At 44.3% G+C, this 24,029-nt stretch overlaps 4 protein-coding genes across 4 annotated transcripts in view; all 4 read left to right on the forward strand.

The window, feature by feature from the left end:
* ano3 (anoctamin 3) overlaps window positions 1-24,029 on the forward strand; it is a gene marked incomplete at both ends in the record, with an annotated part of 145,832 nt that overhangs the window by 45,418 nt on the left and 76,385 nt on the right. The window contains 2 exons of the mRNA XM_080436896.1: window positions 1,923-2,135; window positions 10,130-10,136. Coding sequence (XP_080293022.1) covers window positions 1,923-2,135; window positions 10,130-10,136 — 220 coding nt within the window. The remainder of the gene's footprint in view (window positions 1-1,922; window positions 2,136-10,129; window positions 10,137-24,029) is intronic.
* LOC308091603 (kelch domain-containing protein 3-like) lies at window positions 8,065-8,877 on the forward strand (the record flags this gene model as incomplete). Its single annotated transcript, XM_080437264.1, has 1 exon — window positions 8,065-8,877. The coding sequence occupies one exon, from the start codon at window positions 8,065-8,067 to the stop codon at window positions 8,875-8,877; it is 813 nt and encodes a 270-aa protein (XP_080293390.1).
* On the forward strand, window positions 12,805-13,881 carry LOC308091605 (kelch domain-containing protein 3-like; the record flags this gene model as incomplete). The annotated part of the gene is made up of 1 exon (XM_080437268.1): window positions 12,805-13,881. The coding sequence occupies one exon, from the start codon at window positions 12,805-12,807 to the stop codon at window positions 13,879-13,881; it is 1,077 nt and encodes a 358-aa protein (XP_080293394.1).
* LOC308091606 (all trans-polyprenyl-diphosphate synthase PDSS2-like) lies at window positions 19,580-20,791 on the forward strand (the record flags this gene model as incomplete). Its single annotated transcript, XM_080437269.1, has 1 exon — window positions 19,580-20,791. One exon carries the CDS (start codon window positions 19,580-19,582, stop codon window positions 20,789-20,791), a length of 1,212 nt encoding a protein of 403 aa, XP_080293395.1.

Genomic DNA, 24,029 nt, shown 5'->3' on the forward strand with positions numbered 1-24,029 from the left:
GCTCGGGTTGTGTGTGTGTCTGTTTGTCTGTGTTCATGCTCTCATTGGCTCGCGCCCCCATGTGACTCACATGCGTGCACTGCCTGTAAGTGGCCACCTGAGTGCGCCAGAGTGCAGGAATTTAGACAATGCTCTGATTACAATGCACAACAGCCTGCAAAACACACACACACACACACACACACACACACACACACACACACACACACAATGTCAATGTTCTCTCCCCATCACGGTGAAATAACACGGATTACAAGTCCGTAAATACACAATATTTTCGAGCTGCGTTCGCGCGTCTTACTTGTAATAATAATGCAAATCTACAAAGTAACTAGTAACTAAAGTTTAAAATAATTGTAGTGGAGTGAAAATATTTACCTCTGAGATGTAGTGGAGCAGAAGTAAAAGTGTAAAAAAATGGAAATACCCCAGTAAAGTAAAACATTTACTTAAGTACAGTAAGTAAATGTACTTAGTTACTTTCCACCTCTGCGAAGTAGGGCATTCATGTACAAAAAAATAAACATCACAAGTTGAAGTACGGAAATACAAGGTTTCTGCCCGACAACAACGCTATGATTGGAACAGCAGGTCGACCATATCATTGGGTTAAAGACTTTTTATTGGATAGATTTATTTCAATTATAATTGGGGACAGCCTTCCTCAGGGCAGTGTCGTTGTCCCAGCACTGTTTTTACATTATAATAAATGATGTTCTTTTTCTCAAGTTCAGGGTGTTATTGGAAACTGAATGTTTGCTGAATGATGGAGCATTGTGTGGACATTGGGGAAGAATATTAAACATAATGCAATTGTTCTCTTTTTGTAATACAAAGAGACAGTTTTAGGTGGTTGGGGAAAAAAATATTTGTGGGGATTCATATTTTCAGTAAACAGTTTTCTGAAAAGCCATTTCAGTGAAGTTTCCTGAAAAACGTATCTTGCTGTGGTTCTGAAACTTTTTCATGTAAAGGACAGTGGTGTAAAGTAACTAAGCACATTTACTCAAGTTCTGTAGTTTACTGAGGATTTTTTTTGGGCGGTGAAACCGCCCCTATAAGTGAGGTTTGGATATTTGTACAATGTGCAGGAATGTGCATTGGCCAAAAATGTACAAAAATGTACAAAAATGTACCCCGCCTAACCCTGCACCGTGATTGGCCAATCACAGTCTATTCAGGACTGTGATTGGCCAGTGTCACATGACACATGTGCATAGCCCTATATAAGAAACCATAACTTGAAAAAAAAACATATATTGTTTTTTTTCAAGTTATGGTTTCTTCCATCATAAAGAGTGTTTCAATAAATGTATTTCTTTTTTGTACATGATTGGTTGACTCCATTCAGTATTGTGATTAGCTAGCAAGACACCGCCCACTTCACACAGGGTGTGATTTTTTACTCTACTGGAGTATTTCCAATTTTCAGTACTATTACTTCTACTCCACTACTTCTCAGAGGCAAATATTGTACTTTTACTCCACTACAATTGCGACACAAGTACATTTTGATTACCGGACTTTTACTCTTCCTACATTGCAGTATTCATACTTTTACTTGAGTAAAAATGTTTTGTACTTTTTCCACCACTTGTAAAGGACCCCCACAATTATATGTATTTGGTGACCCCCCCCCCCTCCCCCCATCTCAATATTTGGTTTCAGGGACCCCCCCAGAAGCAAAGATTTGAGTTAAAAATGTTCACTTTAAAAGAATGTATATTCAAAGATTTGCACAAATTGTCATTGGCACAATTTTCTTTTTAAATAGCAGATCTACAAGCTCATAGCGCGGCACGAAGTGAAGCGTTATGAGCTTGTGTATATCTGCTATTTTTTTTTGGAATAGCCAAAAGTACAAAATAACACGGATCATGCTTTCCTGGTTTTTAATGGGTCGATGGTTCCTCCTCCTCCAGGCATGCACACCAGCATCAGTGAGACCCTGAAGGAGAAGGGTCTGAAGCCGTCCCGCCGCAGCCTGCCCTGCCTGGCCCAGAGTCAGACTCACCCCATCAACCTCAGCCACTTCCTGTCTGTGCCCCTGAGCCCCCCGGAGGCCAAACCCAGCCATGACGGCCTCCTCGCACAGAGCATCAGCACGTCGTGCACACTCCTCCCACCTCAGACAAGTAAGAGCAATAGACCAATTTTGTTTAAAAAGTCAATTTCAGTCTCAAAACATTGAGACTGGACGCACAGGTTTCATGTAATCAATTCCCAACAGATCCCCAAACCTGCTGTTTTGGGGATCACTGGTCTCAGTTCATTCAACCTCCTCTGTGTGTTGGCTAGTGGGGTGCGCCCTAGCGAGACATATTATGTACTTCGCCCCGCAACGGTATCGCGCGCCGAGAACAGCTGACATACAAGCTCACGACCGCGTCACGGATGAGAGAGTTGTGAGCTTGGAGGTCTGCTATTCTCAGCCGTAACGTTCTCTGCGCGCGACACCTTCGCGGGACGAAGCATAAATTACGCTTGACGGGCTGCAGGATCAGGCTCTGGTGCCGTGATCATAGAGCGCTCCCTCCGTTCTTATGACAGCCTGCTTTGAATTGTTATTATTGTTTACACACAACAGAAACCAAGGCTTATATATTTCAAGAGCGAGAAATCACAGTAAAAATCCTAAGCATTCTTCCTCCACACTGGGAGAAAAAGAGCATCTAAAAGTTTGATGGGATGCATTTTTACACGTGAGTGCAGTGACCACTTTAACATTGCATCTTATGAGCAGCGGGGTTCATTTGGTGCCGGTCTGCGAGCGCATACAACGTTACAGTGTAATGTTGTCTGTTAAGCCGTCTATAATTCATCCGACTAATCCTTTTAATAATTGATTATTTTTGTATTTATTTCAACACATAGATAGCTCAAAGCGTACACATGGAACCAAAGGGACCCTTACTGGTCCATTTGGTTCCATTCGTACAAAACATAAGACAATAAGTGTTATAGTGGCAGAATTTTCCAAAAGTCCAAATTGCGTTTGCCACTGTCACTTATTTAAGGTGGGGTTTTACTGTATTTGCACATCCATTTGGTAGCAACTCACAGACTCTACGACGCAGAGATGATGACGTTTATAGAACTTTACTGAATACTCCAGCTCACAACACAAGTACAAAAAAATCACACCCAGTGTGAAGTGGGCGGTGTGGTCATCACAGTGATGGAAGCTCACTTTTAAAAAAAAATGTTTTTTTTAAGTGCATAGTCCTATTTATAGGTTATTAATGTCATCATGTGTCTCGCTAGCCAATCACAGTGCTGAATAGAGTCAGCCAATAGAGTCAGCCAATCACAGTACAGCTAGGGGTGTACTAATGAGCCAATCACAGTACAGCAAATGTGTACTAATGAGGTGTCCCAACCCCACTTATAGGGGCGGCTACACCGCCCAAAAATCACACCCAGTGTGAAGTGGGCGGTGTGGTCATCACAGTGATGGAAGCATAGTCCTATTTATAGGTTATTAATTTCATCATGTGTCTCGCTAGCCAATCACAGTGCTGAATAGAGTCAGCCAATAGAGTCAGCCAATCACAGTACAGCTAGGGGTGTACTAATGCTAGGGGTGTACTAATTATGAGCCAATCACAGTACAGCGAAGGGTGTACTAATGAGGTGTCCCAACCCCACTTATAGGGGCGGCTACACTGCCCAAAAATGCACTAAAAAAGACCAACATATGAAGTCCTTGTACGAACACAGTTTGTGTTCTGTTCCAGTAACAGGTTAATTGACATCAAAACACCTGTGAAATATGGTGAAAAACATACGGTCAAAAACAGTTTGTTCCCTGCACACCAAACTAGCGTCTTTTCTCTTTCTCTCTCATTCATGATACATTTTGATGAATTTCACCTGGCCAGCATATATCTGCATCAACTTTAAGAGGCACATTTGACCAAATTACTGTAGAAAGCTCTACTTAAGCATGGATAGACTATGTACATGCGTTAAACCCAAACACACAAGACAATATTACACAATACAATAATGTGAATTAAATACTGTTACTAATGCTGTTGAGAAATGCTGCTCATGCTATACGTGTGTGTGTGTGTGTGTGTGTGTGTGTGTGTGTGTGTGTGTGTGTGTGTGTGTGTGTGTGTGTGTGTGTGTGTGTGTGTGTGTGTGTGTGTGTGTGTGTGTGTGTGTGTGTGTGTGTGTGCGTGCGTGCGTGCGTGCGTGCGTGCGTGCGTGCGCGCGCGTGCGTGTAGACTGCACACGGAAACACTGTTAATTATGATAAGTTACTGTGTCTGTCTAAGACAAGTCCCTAAGTATGAGCGTATACTATAGCTCTATCACTTTATATTTGTATTTTGAAATTGTTGTAATTAAATTCCATTTTCTTTTATCATTTGTTTTGTTATATGTGTGTAGCACAATCTGCGGGACAAAGTCCCAACAACATTTCGCTGCCTGTACCTGCAAGTCAGTGACAAATGGTACTTATTGTACACTCTCAGAGTTACAGACCCGGTAAGGGTCCATTTGGGAACTCCTGAGCCTTGGAGATATGCATTGAAAAGAGCGCACCCCCTAGTTGTGTGTGGGTTTAATTAAATGCAGGTGATCTGAGGTGAACTGCAGGTGATCCTAGAAACCACAGGTTAAAAAATAATGTGAGGACAAATCTAAACCAACATATCTATTATCATAGTTTGTTTGTATGACTACGTAATGACATCATCACTCAACGACATCACAATGTCATCATCACAACCATGTCCTTTAAAAAGAGTGTCTAGACGGGTGAACAATGTACCATATTAGGACGATCAACAGCCATTGGCTTCCTTGATTGGTCGACCCAACGCCATCGGCTTTGTTGATTGGCCAAACTTAGTGGGACGTTTGTGCCGCTGAACCAATATAAGTTGCAACGTGAACAATAGGAATCCACTCTTGCAGAGCAACTCTTGAAATGTTTTGCTGGACGGGGTATCTGGAAGCAGTGCCATTTCCATTTGTTTATGCTGCCGTAACAGTGGAACACAAAGTGTTCTCATTTGGAAGGAACGTGTACTGTAATCACGTAGATCAGATTGATGTGCATGTCTTAAACACTGTGTCTTTACGCTGGGTGAAGTTGCCCCCAGTAACACCTGGAAGAGGAGAACGTCACCTTGAGGTTCCCTCCAGGCGCCGGGGACACACAGCTGTGCTGATGGATGATATTGTTTACATCTGGGGAGGCCTTACATCCAGAGAGGAGTCTCTCTGCAACGTTTTTTATGCATTTGATGTGGACACCCACCGATGGATAAAGCCTAAGGTTTCTGGGACTGTTCCAGAGGGGAGGTGGGGCCACTCAGCCTGTGTCTTGGGGAAGGTCATGTTTATCCATGGAGGATTGCCTCCGACTGGATGGACTAATGACATGTACAAGTTGGACACCAGCACAATGGTCTGGTCTTTAATTAACACCAGAGGAACTACACCAACTACTTTATACCGTCCCTCTGTCACCATCATCGGGACAAAGATTTTTGTATTTGGGGGCAAGCAGGAGGGCCAGGACTGCAACATCATCAGAGAGTTTGACACAGAAACTAACTGCTGGCTGAACACACCTTCGGCACAGCTTCTTCCAGAAGCACGCTACGGTCCTTCAGCCTTTGCCTACAATGGAGAGCTGTACATATTCGGTGGCGTCAACAACGACCAGACCTTCAATGATCTGTGGAAATTCAGTCCAGAGACTTTCTCCTGGAAGAAGGTTGAGCCCAAGGGGAAAGGCCCGTGTTCAAGGTTTATGCCGTGCTGTTGCATTGTGGGAGATCGTATCATCCTCTTGCATGATGACCTGAATATCTTAGACTTCAGTCCTAGTCTGAAGACGTTATCCAAGCTAGCAGTTATTCAGTACGGTCTGGAGCAGTCAGAACTCCCACACAACGTCAGGTGGGAACTGGCAGCCATGACGACCATCAACAAAAAGTAAAAAGCAAAACAGAATGATTTGCTGAACTCACCAGTTAACAAGACAGGGTGTAATGAGGGAGTGGCTTCACGTGGATCTGTGACATCATGTGGTCAGTCTATGATGTCAGTCGTCTATGACATATCTGTGATGTAATGACTCCATATATGGACACGGTTTCAGCCTCATTCCACCACCATTCACTTCCTCATAGACCACCTGACTCTGAAAGACACTAGATAGTTCTGGTTTGATTGATTGATTGAATACTTTCTTAACAGTTTGCTAAAAAAAAACACAGGAAAGTACAGTTCAATACAAGGTCTGCTATAGATGGATTAAACCCAAGAAAGCACTATGGCTTGTTTCCATTGGGGTCCCGTGTACTCAATTCATCGAAACATTTGGGGTGGATGTTTGATTCAAGTGATGTTTGAATAATTTGGAATTTTTAAACACCATTTTTCTCTTCTGGCGGTCCCTGGCACAAAACATTTTCAGACGGGGATCGGCTGCCAAATACGTATCAATTTGGGGCTTGAAAAAGGTATGAGAAACAGTATAGCAGGTACATTACATAATAGTACAGTCTATTGATTGCTGCTTAAACAGCACGCACAGCTGACTCCTGCTGTGCATACACTCAATTGTATTTATTTCATTTTGGTATGTATAATTTCTTTGTTGGACCAATGGACTTCCGTAGATTCCCCTCCCCCGGCTCAGTAATATGATGTAATTAATCACAGCTGTGTAGCTCGCTCTGTCCTGAGCACTGGAGCAAGTTTGTTTACATCTAGCGTGGATATTTTAATACCTTGAAATCGGACATTTTGATATTTTTTTCACAGAGGTAGTAGGTACATGGACGTGTTGCTATTATTTGACAGTTTGTGTTTATGCATGGTCACTATAGAGGGGGACAAATTATTTGTATAAATTCCTCAGCCCAAGTCTGCTCCCAATCGCTCTGGTCTGAATGAATGAATCACACAGCTAGTTGGAGAGTAAAAACCTCACCTCTCATCACCGCTGCTCAGTGATGTCATTTTGTAGTTCTCCACCCACCGAGGTGGAGCATTTAGGGGCCTTAAGGCTCCATATTTGGGCAAGAATGACGTCATCTGAGCCTTGGAGATGTGCGTTCCAAAGAGCGCACCTCTAGTGAGGGACAGCGAGTGCATTTTCCGGCAGCGGAAGATTTCGCGGAGCTGCCGCTGACGGAGCGGTGGGCTGCCGGCGGGGGAGCTGCGGGATGCCGGCGGCGGAGGGGCAGGTGCCGGGTGGCGGGGCGGCAGAAGCAGCGAAGGAGTGGCAGTTTCCTATGCCTAACCCTAACCTCAGTAAAACTATTTCTAAACCTAACCCCTAACCTCAGTAAAACTATACCTAAACCTAACCCCTAACCCTAACCTCAGTAATATTAGTAGGATTATGGTCCTACTGATTCTGCACTGATTCTGCGCAGGTTATCTCTGTTGAACCGCAGGTGATCCTAGGACTCACGGAATAAAAATAATGTGATGACAAATCTAAACCAACATTATCTATTATCATAGGGTTTTTTGGGTCATTGTGTTTTCTAGGTAATGACGTCATCACTCAACGAATGTCATCATCATAAGTTATGATGATAACCATGTCTTTTAAAAAGAGTCTCTCTGTACCGGTGAACAATTTACCATATTAGGAAGATCAACAGCCATCGGCTTCTTTGATTGGTCGACCCAACACCATCGGCTTTGTGGATTGGCTAAACTTAGTGTGACGTTTGTGCCGCTGAACGAATATATGTTGCAACGTGAATAGGAATCCACTCTTACAGAGCAACACTTGAAGAGTATCTGCTTTTATCTGCAGTGGTGGTGTTGTGAGAAATGTTTCACTGGGAGGTGCATCTGGAAGCACGGCCATCTTCATTCGGTCATGCTACCGTAGTAGTGGAACACAAAGTGTTCTCATTTGGAGATAACTGGAACTGTGATGGCAATGTAGATCAGATTGATGTGGACGTCTTCAACACTGTGTCTTTACGCTGGGTGAAGTTGCCCCCAGTGACACCTGGAAAAGGAGAATGTCACCTTGAGGTTCCTTCCAGGCGCCGGGACCACACAGCTGTGCTAATGGATGATATAGTTTACATCTGGGGAGGCCTTACACGCAGAGGGGAGTCTCTCTGCAACGTGCTTTATGCATTTGATGTGAACACCCACCTCTGGGTTAAACCTAAGGTTTCTGGGATTGTTCCAGACAGGAGGCGCCACCACTCAGCCTGTGTCTTGGGGAAGGTCATTTTTATCCATGGAGGACGCACCCAGCTGACTGGATGGACTAATGACATGTACAAGTTGGACACCACCAAAATGGTCTGGTCTTTAATTAACACCAGAGGAACTACACCACCTACTTCATCACGCCACTCTGCTACCATCATCGGCACAAAGATGTTTGTATTTGGGGGCCGGTGCACATGGCGGCGCCATGTGCACCGCCACAACATGATCAGAGTGTTTGACACAGAGACCAACTGCTGGCTGAGCACACTTTCTGCACTGCTTCTTCCAGAAGAACGCTACGGTCATTCAGCCTTTGCCTACAACGGACAGCTGTACATATTTGGTGGCTTCAACAAGGGCCAGACCTTCAATGATCTGTGGAAATACAGTCCAGAGACCTTCTCCTGGAAGAAGGTTGAGCCCAAGGGGAAAGGCCCAAGTTCAGTTTATAGTTCTTGCTGTTACATGGTGGGAGATTTTTTCATCGCCTTTGATAATGACCTGTTTATCCTAAACTTGAGTCCTAGTTTGAAGACGTTATCCAAGCTAGCAGTTATTCAGTACAGTCTGGAGCAGTCAGAACTCCCACACAACATCAGGTGGGAACTGGCAGCCATGACGACCAAGAACAGGAAGAAAAAGAAAAAGTGGTTCACATAATGATTTGCTGGGTTCACCAGTTAACAATACAGGTTGTAATAAGGGTGTGGCTTCATCTGGATCTGTGACATCATGTGGTCAGTCTATGATGTAAAGCACTTTGTAACTACTTTTTTAAAAGCACTTTACAAATTCATTCATGATGTCAGTGGTCTATGACGTGTGTCCCTGCCATTGACATTGAAATCCATCTTTTGACCTATCTCTTTTTTGGGCGGTGAAACCGCCCCTATAAGTGAGATTTGGAAAAATGTACATTTTCCTGCGCTGTGATCTGGGCCCAGGAAATTAGTAGAATTATCCTGCGCTGTGATTGGCCAATCACAGCCTATTCAGGACTGTGATTGGCCAGTGTCACATGACACATGTGCATAGCCCTATATAAGCAACCATAACTTGAAAAAAACCAAAGTTTGTTTTTTTTCAAGTTATGGTTTTGTCCATCATAAAGAGTGTTTCAATAAATGTATTTATCCTTTGTACATGATTGATCGACTCCATTCAGTATTGTGATTAGCTAGCAAGACACCGCCCACTTCACACAGGGTGTGATTTTTTCTCTTTTTTTAGTGAAAACGGCTGTTATTCAACAGCCGACCGGAACAAAATGGCCGATCACGGTAAAAGAAAAATGTTGTTCCAGTGAATAGACCAGACCCTCCCCCACCCCCCGGACACTTTATTTACATCAGCATGTTCGTAGTGGCTTCTGTCAAAACAAGGTGAATAACGCTGGCGGCAGCAAAATAATTAATTAAATATGACCTGGCAGTAATAATAAACTGTATTTGTGTAGGACCTTTCTTGACATGACATGCAGCTCAAAGTGCTTTACAGAGCAAGAATACAACTACAGAAAAAGTCCAACTAATTTAACAACGCAAAAAAGGAAAAGCATAAAACAACATTAAAATAAAAGCAAAAAAAGGCAGTGAATCTATGATGTAATGGCTTCATATTTGGACCAGGTTCCAGCTCCATTCCACCACCACTCACTCCCTTATAGATCAGTGGTTCTCAAACTTTTTCATGTCAAGGAACCCCGAAATTGATATGAATTTGGCCGTGGACCCCCATCTGAAAAGGTTTTGTCCCAGGGACCCCCCCAGAAGAGAAGATTTATGTAAAAAAAAATCTAAATTGTTCAACATTTTCCAAACATGCAGAGGGTGGTCTCTCTGCAACGTGCTTTATGCATTTGATGTGGACACCCACAGATGGGTAAAGCCTAAGGTTTCTGGGACTGTTCCAGATGGGAGGTGGGGCCACTCAGCCTGTGTCTTGGGGAAGGTCATGTTTATCCATGGAGGACGCACCCAGCTGACTGGATGGACTAATGACATGTACAAGTTGGACACCAGCACAATGGTCTGGTCTTTAATTAACACCAGAGGAACTACACCAATACTTTATACCTCCCCTCCACCACCATCATCGGGACAAAGATGTTTGTATTTTGGGGCCGGCAAGAGGGCCACGACTACAACATCATCAGAGTGTTTGACACATAAACTAACTGCTGGCTGAACACACCTTCTGCACAGCTTCTTTCAGAAGCACGCTACGGTCATTCAGCCTTTTGAGTTCAAGGTTTAATATGTGCTGTTGCATTGTGGGCGATCGTATCATCACCTTTGATGATGACCTGTACGTCTTAGACTTGAGTCCTATTCTGAAGACGTTATCCAAGCTAGCAGTTATTCAGTACGGTCTGGAGCAGTCAGAACTCCCACACGACGTCAGGTGGGAACTCTCAGCCATGACGACCAAGAACAGAAAGTAACAAGCAAAACATAGAATGATTTGCTGAGCTCACCAGTTAACAAGACAGGGTGTAATGAGGGCGTGGCTTCACGTGGATCTGTGACATCTTGTGGTCAGTCTATGATGTCAGTCGTCTATGACATATCTGTGATGCAATGACTCCATATATGGACACGGTTTCAGCCTCATTCCACCACCATTCACTTCCTCATAGACCACCTGACTCTGAAAGACACTAGATAGTTCTGCTTTGATTGATTGAATTCTTAACAGTTTGCTCAAACAAAAAGCACAGGAAAGTCTGCTATAGGAGGATTAAACCCAAGAAAGCACTATGGCTTGTTTCCATTAGGGTCCCGTCTACTCAATTCATCGAAACATTTAATGACAGACAGATATACAATACTATGCAAAAAAATCATATAACCGAGTATTAATCAAAAATATGTACAGTAAACAGTTCAGAGGGGGGAGAGGGGGGTAGACAGTTATGTTAAAAGTATTGATGATGTCATCATTGTATATGTCGTCCATGCCCAAATTTGGCAATACAAACTCCAATAATAAATGATTAAAAATATATATACATTTCATATTAACAAAAATATTTTTATAATATTGATATTATGGTTCACATTGGACTTTTTTTTTTTTTTACAATATTGAACCTATAGTCCCACATATACACTATAATTATGGCTATGATGTCCAAACAGAGAATCTACCCTCACCTGAAGAATGTCTATACTTATGTCCACGTTGAGAGTGAACTATAGCACGTTGGTTCTCAAAGTGGGGTTCGGGACCCCCAGGGGCCCTTGGGGGGTGTTCCAGGGGGTCCCCAGCAAAATGTGTTCCTATAGGTTCACTATAATCTTAACCACCGTATTCAATTATCCATTGGCTATTCAACAGCAGATCTACAATCTCACTGCAAGCTTGTATATCTGCTATTTTTTTTAACACTTTTGAAAAATCTGTGTTTGATTCAAGTGAATTTTGAATAATTTTGAATTTTCAAACAATATCTTTATCTTCTGGCGGTCCCTTGCTAAAAAAAACATTGTCAGACAGGGGTCGGCGGCCGAATAAATTTCGGGGGTCCTTGGCATGAAAACGTTTGCGAAACAGTATTGAAGGTATATTACATAATGGTACAATCAATTGATTGCTGCTTAAACAGCACGCACAGCTGACTCCTGCTGCTGTGCATAAACTCAATTTAATTTTGGTATGTATCATTACATTTTTGGACCAATGGACTTCCGTAGATACCCCTCCCCCCTCCCCCGGCTCAGTAATCTGATGTAATTAATCACAGCTGTGTAGCTTGCTCTGTCCTGAGCACTGGAGCAAGTTTGTTTACATCTAGCGTGGATATTTTAATACCTGGGAATCGTACATTTTGATATTTTGTCATGGAGGAATATGGATGTGTATTTGACAGTTTGTGTCACTAATAGAGGGGGACAAATTCTTTGTTTATATTCCTCAGCCCAAAGTCTGCTTCCAATCGCTCTGGTCTGAATGAATGAATCACACAGCTAGTTGGGAGAGTAAAAACATCTAGGTGTGTTGAGGTGACCGTCTCACCTCTCATCACCGCTGCTCAGTGATGTCATTTTGTAGTTCTCCACCCACCGAGGTGGAGCATGTAGGGGCCTAAAGGCTCCATATTCGGGCAAGAATGACGTCATCTGAGCCTTGGAGATGTGCATTCCAAAGAGCACACCTCTAGTTGTGTGTGGGTTTAATTAACCTTAGGTGATCTGTGGTGAACGGCAGGCGATTGTAGGACTCACAGAATAAAAATAATGTGATTACAAATCTAAACCAACATAAATATGATCGTATGTTTTTTTTCGCGCCATCGTTCTTCGTAATGACGTTATCACTCAACGACATCGCTATGTCAACATCACAACCATGTCCTTTAAATAGTGTTTGTCTGGACCGGTGAACAATTTACCATATTAGGAAGATCAACAGCCATTGGCTTCCTTGATTGGTTGACCCAACGCCATCGGCTTTGTTGATTGGCCAAACTTAGTGTGACGTTTGTGCTGCTGAACCAATATATAAGTTGCAACGAGAACAATAGGAATCCACTCTTACAGAGCAACACTAGAAGAATCTGCTTTTATCTGCTGTGGTGCTGTTGAAATGTTTCACTGGTTGGGGCATCCGGAAGTACAGCCATCTTCATTCGGTCATGCTACCGTAGTAGTGGAACACAAAGTGTTCTCATTTGGAGATAACTGGAACTGTGATGGCAATGTAGATCAGATTGATGTGGACGTCTTCAACCCTGTGTCTTTACGCTGGGTGAAGTTGCCCCCAGTGACACCTGGAAAAGGAGAATGCCACCTTGAGGTTCTCTCCAGGCGCCGGGACCACACAGCTGTGCTAATGGATGATATCGTTTACATCTGGGGAGGCCTTACACACAGAGGGGGGTCTCTCTGCAATGTGCTTTATGCATTTGATGTGAACACCCACCTCTGGGTAAAGCCTAAGGTTTCTGGGATTGTTCCAGACAGGAGGCGCCACCACTCAGCCTGCGTCTTGGGGAAGGTCATGTTTATCCATGGAGGACGCACCCAGCTGACTGGATCGACTAATGACATGTACAAGTTGGACACCACCACAATGGTCTGGTCTTTAATTAACACCAGAGGAACTACACCACCTACTTCATCACGCCACTCTGCTACCATCATCGGCACAAAGATGTTTGTATTTGGGGGCCAGTGGCGGCGCCAGGACTACCATATGATCAGCTACAACATGATCAGAGTGTTTGACACAGAGACCAACTGCTGGCTGAGCACACTTCCTGCACTGCTTCTTCCAGAAGAACGCTACGGTCATTCAGCCTTTGCCTACAATGGAGAGCTGTACATATTTGGTGGCTTCAACAAGGGCCAGACCTTCAATGATCTGTGGAAATACAGTCCAGAGACCTTCTCCTGGAAGAAGGTTGAGCCCAAGGGGAAAGGCCCGAGTTCAGTTTATAGTTCTTGCTGTTGCATGGTGGGAGATTGTTTCATCGCCTTTGATAATGACCTGTTTATCCTAAACTTGAGTCCTAGTCTGAAGACGTTATCCAAGCTAGCAGTTATTCAGTACAGTCTGGAGCAGTCAGAACTCCCACACAACATCAGGTGGGAACTGGCAGCCATGACGACCAAGAACAGGAAGAAAAAGAAAAAAAGTAACTATTTTTTGAAAAGCACTTAACAAATTCATTCATGATGTCAGTGGTCTATGACGTGTCTCCCTGCCATTGACAGAGTTCTCCGTCATTTCAAATCCAACCATTGACATTTTGAAAATTCCACAAGAGGGCGCTCTATTGCAACTTACGAATGATCCTAGGACCCTGAAAGAAGAAATGGACAGATGTGACGTCATCCCAAGAAATGACATTCCCGTCCACTCCTTTATGAGTTTTAGAAAAACACTCCTTGCACTTTTTTTTTGTGAAAACGGCTGTTATTCAACAGCCGACCGGAACAAAATGGCTGATCGCGGTAAAAAAAAAATGTTGTTCCAGTGAATAGACCAGACCCTCCCCCACCCCCCGGACACTTTTTATTTACATCAGCATGTTCGTAGTGGCTTCTGTCAAAACAAGGTGAATAACGCTGGCGGCAGCAAAATAATTTATTAAATATTACCTGGCAGTAATAATAAACTGTATTTGTGTAGCACCTTTCATGACATGACATGCAGCTCAAAGTGCTTTACAGAGCAAGAATACAACTACAGAAAAAGTCCAACTATTTTAACAACGCAAAAAAGGAAAAGAAAAAGCATAAAACAACATTAAAATAAAAGCAAAAAAAGGCAGTGAATCTATGATGAAATGGCTTCATATTTGGACCAGGTTCCAGCTCCATTCCACCACCATTCACCCCCATTAGATCAGTGGTTCTCAAACCTTTTCATGTCAAGGAACCCCCAAATTGATATGAATTTGGCCGTGGACCCCCATCTGAAAAGGTTTTGTCCCAGGGACCCCCCCCCCAGAAGAAAAGATTTATGTAAAACAAATTCTAAATTGTTCAAAATAATTGTTTCCAAACATTTTAGATATTTTTCAACACTATTCTTAAATAGCAGATGTACAAGCTTGCAGAGCGGCACAAATGCGAGCTTGTAGATCTGCTGTCCCGAATCCCACATAGAACCAATGTAATAGACAATGTCTCAACCTGTGCTTTTAGGGGGGGGGGGGGCGGTCCGCAGATGAGTGAAGTGACAATTTAAGGACTGTTAAGACCTTTTTAATAGTGGAAAAGTACTCGAACAAATATGTGCTCTCTTGGTGGGAAGGTAGCGGGAACGCTCGCCCAAAAACACACTCGCCCCCATTTATTTTGCGGACTGCTGCTCGCCCCACAAGGTTCTTGTATTCTTGTATTTGTTTTACTGAGGTTAAGGTTAGGAATACGTTTAGGTTTAGGTATAGTTTTACTGAGGTTACGTTTAGGAATAAGGTTATGTTTAGGCGTAGTTTTACTGAGGTTACGTTTAGGAATAAGGTTAGGTTTAGGCATAGTTTTACTAGCCTGGGATCCAGCCTGCTTCGCTACGTTCGGCTGACTTTTTTTTTCTCTCTCCGCTTCTCAGTCTGGAAAGCCTCCTATCTCCAAGGGAGGCGGGACATGCCAAAAGCTTCGAAACCTAACGTGGCTTCTGATTGGTCTGTGGTGCGGGGCGGGACCAAAAAAACAGTGTGATCGTTGTGATTCGTCATTTGTTTGAACAACATCCAATCAGCAACGACGTTGCCCAACGTAACATATGTAGTTCCAGTGTAGTTCTGCAAAACCTACCAATGGGAGGCTTTCCAGACTGAGAAGCGGAGAGAGAAAAAAAAGTCAGCCGAACGTAGCGAAGCAGGCTGGATCCCAGGCTATAGTTTTACTGAGGTTACGTTTAGGAATAAGGTTAGGTTCAGGCATAGTTTTACTGAGGTTACGTTTAGGAATACCTGGTGGCGACCGTTACGAGATCGCCGGATTACACCCGGGGCGAGCGTGTTTTGGGCGAGCGTTCTTGTATTCGGTGGGAATGCACTAGCATATTTACAGATCTCTTGGGGTCCATTTGGACCGCTGGTGGTCCCCGGACATGACATTGAGAACCAGCATTTGAAGTATCAGCTTGCGAGCGGCGTTCCCATGGTTACCGCGCTGATGTGTCGTGACACGTTGATCAAGCGTGTTCAGGTTTCACTGCCCAGCACTGAATGATGTCACACAGCTATGATGCAGTGATGGGCAAGCTACTTGGAAAATGTAGCAAGCTGCACTACCTATTACTCTCGATTAAATGTAGCTCAACTACAACGGAAGCTATCGCCAGAGAAATGTAGCAAGCTACACTACAGTAAGTATCAAGGCAGGCATGTATTAGAACTAGAAACAAGCAAACAAACACTCAATGCACATTTAAATTTCAGATATGTAAATATGGAATAATATCATGTTACAAGGTTAACATTGATCACAACAATATGTATTACTTACAGATGATGCATTTTTTAGGGCAAAACATGAAGGATGGAGCTAGATTGTAAACACATGAAAACATCACACAATTTTCCAATAAACTCAACTTCCTGTGTAGCTTGTCTGAAAGTCCTTCAACTATATGTTTCCCCAAAATAAGGTTCCTACCTACAAAGGTTCCTATGAACAACATTTCCAAACCACCACTAGGTGTCACTCTTCTCGTTCCATTACAACAATACTAGGCAAAAATACCATATAAACGAGTATTAATCGAAAACAAAAATATATACAGTAAACAGTTCGGAGGGGGGAAGGGGGATAGACATGTATGTCATCCATGCCCAAATGTGGCAATACAAACTCCAATTATAAAAAGTTATATATATATATATATATATATATATATATATATATATATATATATATATATATATATATATATATATATATATATATATATGAACTCTTTGCCTGCCATGGACGTGTTTCTTCGTTGAATTCTGCCAAGGCGCAGCCTGCCATGGATGAAGAAACGCAACATTTATTTTCTTTTTTTTTGTTGAAATTCCAACAGATGGCGCTCTTCCCTAACCTAATGATAGTCCCTTCACAGCGATTGAATGAATGAAGAAGAAATGATGCAATTTTAATATATGAAAGTTCATTTGCTTCCTGTTCATTTCCTATGGGGAAACGGCCATATCTCCGTTCCTCTTGCTTTACGGCAAAAACAAGGCCTCATTCAAATGGCCACATCTGTGCAATGGATCAGATGGTCCCCAGTAAAATGTGTTACTACAGCGTCACAATCATTTTAACCACTTTATTAATTTATACGTTGGCTACTCAAAAACAGCATATCTACAAGCTCACTGCGAGCTAGTACATCTGCTATTTTGTAACACTTTTTTGATGTTTTTCAAACATCATTTGACTTTTGTCAAGTGATGTTTGAATAATTTGGATATTTCTTAACACCATTTTTCTCTTCTGGCGGTCCCTGGCACAAAACATTTTTTTTCGGCTGCCAAATACATATCAATTTGGGGCTTGAAAAAGGTATGAGAAACAGTATAGCAGGTACATTACATAATGGTACAATCCATTGATTCAAATAGGTAGATCATAGGGTTTTCTTTTAGTCATTGTGTATTCTACGTATGTCATCACCCAATCACAACGTCATCATCATAACCATGTCCTTGAACACATTGAGTGCCAAAAACGGTCCGGACCGTTTTTGAGAAGCTATGCGTTATGTGCCATAAACGGTCCGGAACGTTTTTGGCCCATTTTTTTATATATTTATCCCACGTGGGGCGCTCTAACGAAACTTTGGGATCATCCAAGGAGTCTCTAAGAAGGAGAGGCCGGATGTGGATCCATGTCAAAAATAATTCCGGTCGTCTGCTCCAATGTTAACTCCTTGACTAAAAGCTTAATATCTCCTATTTCTTTTTAACGTGGTGGAAGTGAGCCGTTTTCGATCGGCGATCACTCTGCAATGGAGGATTGCGTTAGAAATAATATTGTTCCAGGCGTTAGTCGGGACCCTCCGCCGTCTCGCACGCAGGCTTCGTTTACATGCGTGTCCTCGTTAGGGCTTCTACAGCATGCAACATATCAGCGTAAGTGGATGTATGATATGCTGGCACTAGATGTACCCTCATTTAATAGACCTCTGGCACACAATGTGTTAAAAAGAGTCTCTCTAGACTGGTGAACAATTTACCATATTAGGAAGACCAACAGCCATCGGCTTCCTTGATTGGTCGACCCAACGCCATTGGCATTGTTGATTGGCCAAACTAAATGTGAAGTTTGTGCTGCTGAACAATTAGGAGTAAGAATAGGAATCCAACACTTGAAACACTTTCACTGGGCGGGGCTTCTGGAAACAGTGCCATCTTCATTCGGTCATGCTGCCGTAGTAGTGGAACACAAAGTGTTCTCATTTGGAGGGAACTGTAATGGCAACGTAGATCAGATTGATATGCATGTCTTAAACACTGTGTCTTTACGCTGGGTGAAGTTGCCCCCAGTGACACCTGGAAAAGGAGAACGTCACCTTGAGGTTCTCTCCAGGCGCCGGGACCACACAGCTGTGCTAATGGATGATATTGTTTACATCTGGGGAGGCCTTACACGCAGAGGGGAGTCTCTCTGCAACGTGCTTTATGCATTTGATGTGAACACCCACCTCTGGGTAAAGCCTAAGGTTTCTGGGATTGTTCCAGACAGGAGGCGCCACCACTCAGCCTGTGTCTTGGGGAAGGTCATTTTTATCCATGGAGGACGCACCCAGCTGACTGGATGGACTAGTGACATGTACAAGTTGGACACCACCACAATGGTCTGGTCTTTAATTAACACCAGAGGAACTACACCACCTACTTCATCACGCCACTCTGCTACCATCATCGGTACAAATATATTTGTATTTGGGGGCCGGTCGGGGGCCGGTCTACAACTAGAGGACTACAACATGATCAGAGTGTTTGACACAGAGACCAACTGCTGGCTGAGCACACCTTCTGCACTACTTCTTCCAGAAGAACGCTACGGTCATTCAGCCTTTGCCTACAATGGAGAGCTGTACATATTTGGTGGCTTCAACAAGGGCCAGACCTTCAATGATCTGTGGAAATACAGTCCAGAGACCTTCTCCTGGAAGGAGGTTGAGCCCAAGGGGAAAGGCCCGAGTTCAGTTTATAGTTCTTACTGCTGTTACATGGTGGGAGATTGTTTCATCGCCTTTGATAATGACCTGTTAATCCTAAACTTGAGTCCTAGTCTGAAGACGTTATCCAAGCTAGCTGTTATTCAGTACAGTCTGGAGCAGTCAGAACTCCCACACGACATCAGGTGGGAACTGGCAGCCATGACGACCAAGAACAAGAAGAAAAAGGAAAAGCGGTGGTACTGAGGTTACGTTGCGGTGGCGACCGTTACGAGATCGCCGGATTACACCCGGGGCAAGCGTGTTTTGGGCGAGCGTTCTTGTATTCGGTGGGAATGCACCAGCATATTTACATATTATCTCTTGGGGTCCGTTTGGACCGCTGGTGGTCCCCGGACATGACATTGAGAACCAGCATTTGAAGTTTCAGCTTGCGAGCGGCGTTCCCATGGTTACCGCGCTGATGCGTCGTGACACGTTGATCAAGCGTGTTCAGGTTTCACTACCCAGCACTGGATGATGTCACACAGCTATGATGTCACCTTTGTGACAGGCAGGCATGTCCATATTTGGGTCTAACCCAGGCACTTAGTGCCGTTATTTTTTCAACGTGGCGGCCACCAGTGTTAGTCAGGCTGTGTGTTACGGAAGAACAACGGGTTACGGACGCTTAAAGGACATGCGTTCAGTTTTTGCTGCGAGCGCGACATGGTGGCGACTCTCCTGCGGTGGTCCGATGAAGCCAGGAGGACAGAAGAACAGCATGTTCTCCACCTCTCTGATGAAGCCAAGAGAACAGAGGAACATCACTATGTTCTCCGCCTCAGCATCGTCCAGCTGGATTAAAGTGGTGTCAGACGCAGACATCTGGTGCGAAGTGGTGTCAGACGCAGAGAAGATGGTGGGGTATCCCCCCTCCCTCATGAGCCTGCGCTGTCTACTGAGCCACGAGCTCGGCTATGTGGCCACGCAGGTCAGGAAGCTGGCGGGGACCAAACACCCCTTAATCGACACCGCCAGGGCTTTGGTCTACGACAGCGACAAGCACCTTCAGATGAGGAGGGGCCTGGTGGTTCTGCTCCTGTCCAAGGCAGCAGGACCCAGCAGCAGCAGCAGCATCAGCCGCCACGTTGCTTCTGATGATGATATCCTGGCTCAGGAGGACATGGACATGGTCGGTGGGTTCTACCCCAGCCAGCGGCGCTTGGCAGAAATCACGGAACTCATCCACGTCGCCTTCTTGGTGCACCGCGGCATTGTCGACCTGAGGGAGCGGAGCGATTATGGCGATGATGATGACCATTCGGACGCCGTCGTCCCGCTGAAGAACATGCGGCTCGGCAACAAGATGGCCGTCCTCGGCGGAGACTTTCTGCTGGCGAACGCGTGCACCGGACTGGCCCGGCTCCACAACACCAAAGTCGTCGAGTTGATCTCCGGCGCCATCGGCGACCTGGTCCAGGGCGTCTACTTCGAGAGCCCCGCTGATTCGGTCCACGGCGGTCCGTCGATTGACGCCTTCTTTGACGCGGCCGCGTGGGAGGAGCAGGCCTTCCTCGCCCACGGGGCGCTGCTGGCCAAGAGCTGCCAGGCGGCGATGGAGCTGGCCAAACACGGCGAGGAGTCTCAGAGACTGGCCTACGATTATGGCAAACACCTTTCCCTGGGCCTCAAGCTCAACTCTGACCTGCGGTCGTTGGCGAAGAGCGGCTTAAACGACGGCCGTGTCGACATCGTCGTCCGCCGTCAGAGCGCAGCAGGCCAACGGCGGTGGGAGGTCAGCGGGTCAGAGGTCAACGGGTCAGGGAAAGGTGTGCGCTCGGCGGCGGTGGACCTGTGCTATTACCACGGCGGCAAGGCTCTGGAGGCCATCCGGTCGTTCCCTCCGTCGGAGGCGCGCTCCGTCCTGGAGAATATGGCCTCTGCCGTCACCAGTGGTGTAAAGTAACTAAATAGATTTACTCAAGGTATGTTTTACTTTACTGGGATATTTCCAATGCTCAGTACTTTTACTTCTGCTCCACTACATCTCAGAGGCAAATATTGTACTTAATACTCCTCTACAATTATTTGAAAACTTTAGTTACTAGTTACTTTATAGATTTTTATTTTATTATTACGAACCATACATTAACCACTTCAGACCCTATATGCATTTCGGCCATTTGAAAATAGCCGATCTACAAACTCACAATGCTGGATGATGGGTGCATTGTGAGCTTGTAGATCTGCTATTTACAAAAGATTTCTTATACATTTTATACATTTGAAAACGTGTCAAACGGGACAAGTACATTTTGCTACCAATACTTGTGTACTTTTACCCAAGTACATTTTTAAACTCCGGACTTTTACATGTAACATAGTATTTCTACATTGCAGTATTGATACTTTTACTTCAGTAAACAATGTGAGTACGGAGTCCACCACTGCCAAATTGTGACCCAGACGCTCGCTGTCCTTTCTGATTGTAAAGCCTGCAGCATCTGGCCTCGGGGACAAAAGGGACAAAAAAACCATTACATGGGACACTGGAACCAAATCATTTGGCTCCATTTGTACACTCTCAGAGGAGTTACAGACCTATAAGGGTCAATCTGCCTCCTCCCAGCCCCGGCTATATGTCAAAGGGTCCCTGAGTGAGACACTCAACCCCTAACAGCTAACCCCGAGTGCTCATCCTAACCTTCTGAGCAGCCATCAGCCGGCTGAAGCTGAAACTGAAATTCCCCTTTGGGACTAACAAAGGGGAAAGGCGGTCACCACGGTTGATTTGAATGAACACATTGACTGCCATTGAATTCATTCATTTATTCAGTCGCCACTGCCACCGTTTTTACTAATCTTCCTCAGAAATCTCTTCTATCATCCAAAAAAACAACAAAAAAAATCTTGTAACCGCGATCCTCCGTTCTTTAGTTATAGGCAGTTGAATGCAGTTTTCACACAAAACACAATCTGGGAAAAGAAATCACGTATTTTTATACATCTGATAACGTTAGTCCGGACGGGCTGGAATTGGTTTAGATCATGTTGATTTCCGGGTGTATTCTTCTTCGGGAGTCCTAGGATCGGTCACAGGTTGCAGAAGAGCGTCCTCTATCATAATCGCTGAAAACACCAATTGATGTCCATAGACAAACCCACAGAGCGCTGCGGTGTCAGACTCCTGCTGCGGTGTTCATTCTGACACCGCAGTTATGATTCCGCCAGGGGTGCGCTCTGTGGATTTGTCTATAGATGTCGATGGCAGTCAATGTGTTAATGTAGAGCAGTGGTTTTTCAGGCCAAGGACCCCTTAGCTGGGAGAGAGATTAAGCAGGGACCCCCACTACATATATTTAATACAATTTTGTAGGAGATTAAACCTTTTCATAGATTCAATAGATAGCTTCATAGACTTGTTTGACAGCGTTATCAATGCGTAGCGTTGAATTCATGTTAATATTTATTTTCAGACAGTGAACCACTTAAACCCTAAATACTTAGAAAACTTGTACTTTGTCTGCTTTTTCCCCCCTACAACGAGCACTGTTTCCGCCCAAACAACGTCACTTGCGTAACTTAACACAGCATGCCGGCATGGAGCACGCCGGTCAGTTATCTTAACTCACAAAAACGCTTTGAACATCCTGTTAAACCTTCAAATTAAAACCATCTGACAATGTAAACAACGTCGTGTGCGTACTGCGTGTATGCGCATTCTCGCGCGTGGCTAAAGCTCGCTCCTCCGTTCTTCACTTGACGTGCAGATTTCTGAACGAACCTGACCACTGAATGTAACGCTATTGTTGAAGGCTGCTATCTTTGTCAACACATTTTGTTAACTTATTAATCAAAGTTACGACAGACAACGACGAATATAATCACATATTAGTTTATTCAAATAGTCAGCCATACATAAGCCAATAACACAAGCTGAAGCAGACCGCTGCAGGTCTGCCTAGGATTTCACAGGATTCGGGGTGTCTTTATACATGAGATGAATGTCGTCACAGTGTAATCCAAGTACATGTTATTCGTAAACAATTTACCCATCTGAGAGCTTTGACCTTTCCAAGTCCATGTCACATTGACTGGTCAAACCGGGAACCCCTGTCTTACATTTGCCAGTTCTTGTCTATAAGTAACCTGTTGACTTTAGGCTGGGATATCCTCATGTCCGAATCTATGTTGTGCTGTGTCACAAGTCATGCATCTTAACTTGTGTGTCTAGGTTCTTATTACTGTGGTGGTCCGTGTATTTTGCAATGAGTCTTTCACAACTCCAGGTATGACATTACGTTGCTGAGCGGACTGGGTGAGAGTCTAGAGTGTCAGTTTGCAGCAGGCTGCAAACTTTCCCGCCTCTGACTCTGTCCTTCTGTCACCTTGTATCTGACAAGGCCTCTTACCCAGCTCTCTACTAATACATTCACAAAGTGGTAAACTTCATATATAACACTAAAAGATTACAACAATTTCAACACACTTTTAAATTGAGTGACTGTCCGTAGGCTATTTACATTTTACTCTGCATGTAATCACGGGTAAACGGGTCGGACAACGGGTTCATTATTTGACAGGCGGGCGGTTCTGGTTCGTATGTTGAAATAATCACGGGTGACGGGTCGGTCTACGGATCTGATTATTGACGGGCGGGCGCGGGTTGTCAAAATTGGACTAGTGCAGGACTCTGCCCTAGGGGTCCTGGACCCCCTGTTGAAGACCCCTGAAATGTTGCATTTATATAAGAACCTCTATCCAAGGCACTGTTCACTGTGTATACAATGTACCCATTCACACACACATTCACGGTAGGAGAAACCCAGTCAGTGGGGCCACATTTGGAATGATATCCTAAATTTGTCATAGATAACTGACGTCATAGATGACTGAGTGATGTAGTGACGACGTCCGATGGCCCTATGGATATTCTTTTCGCCCTAGGGCCGTCACCAGACATTAGATCTGTAAGGTATAGGGCCATCACCAGACATTAGATCTATAAGGTATAGGGGCCATCACCAGACATTAGATCTGTAAGGTATAGGGCCATCACCAGACATTAGATCTGTAAGGTATAGGGGCCATCACCAGACATTAGATCTGTAAGGTATAGGGCCATCACCAGACATTAGATCTGCAAGGTATAGGGGCCATCACCAGACATTAGATCTATAAGGTATAGGGGCCATCACCAGACA

This window comes from Gymnoscopelus braueri (assembly GCF_963280865.1).
Source record: "Gymnoscopelus braueri genome assembly, chromosome: 9".
Lineage (NCBI taxonomy): Eukaryota > Metazoa > Chordata > Actinopteri > Myctophiformes > Myctophidae > Gymnoscopelus > Gymnoscopelus braueri.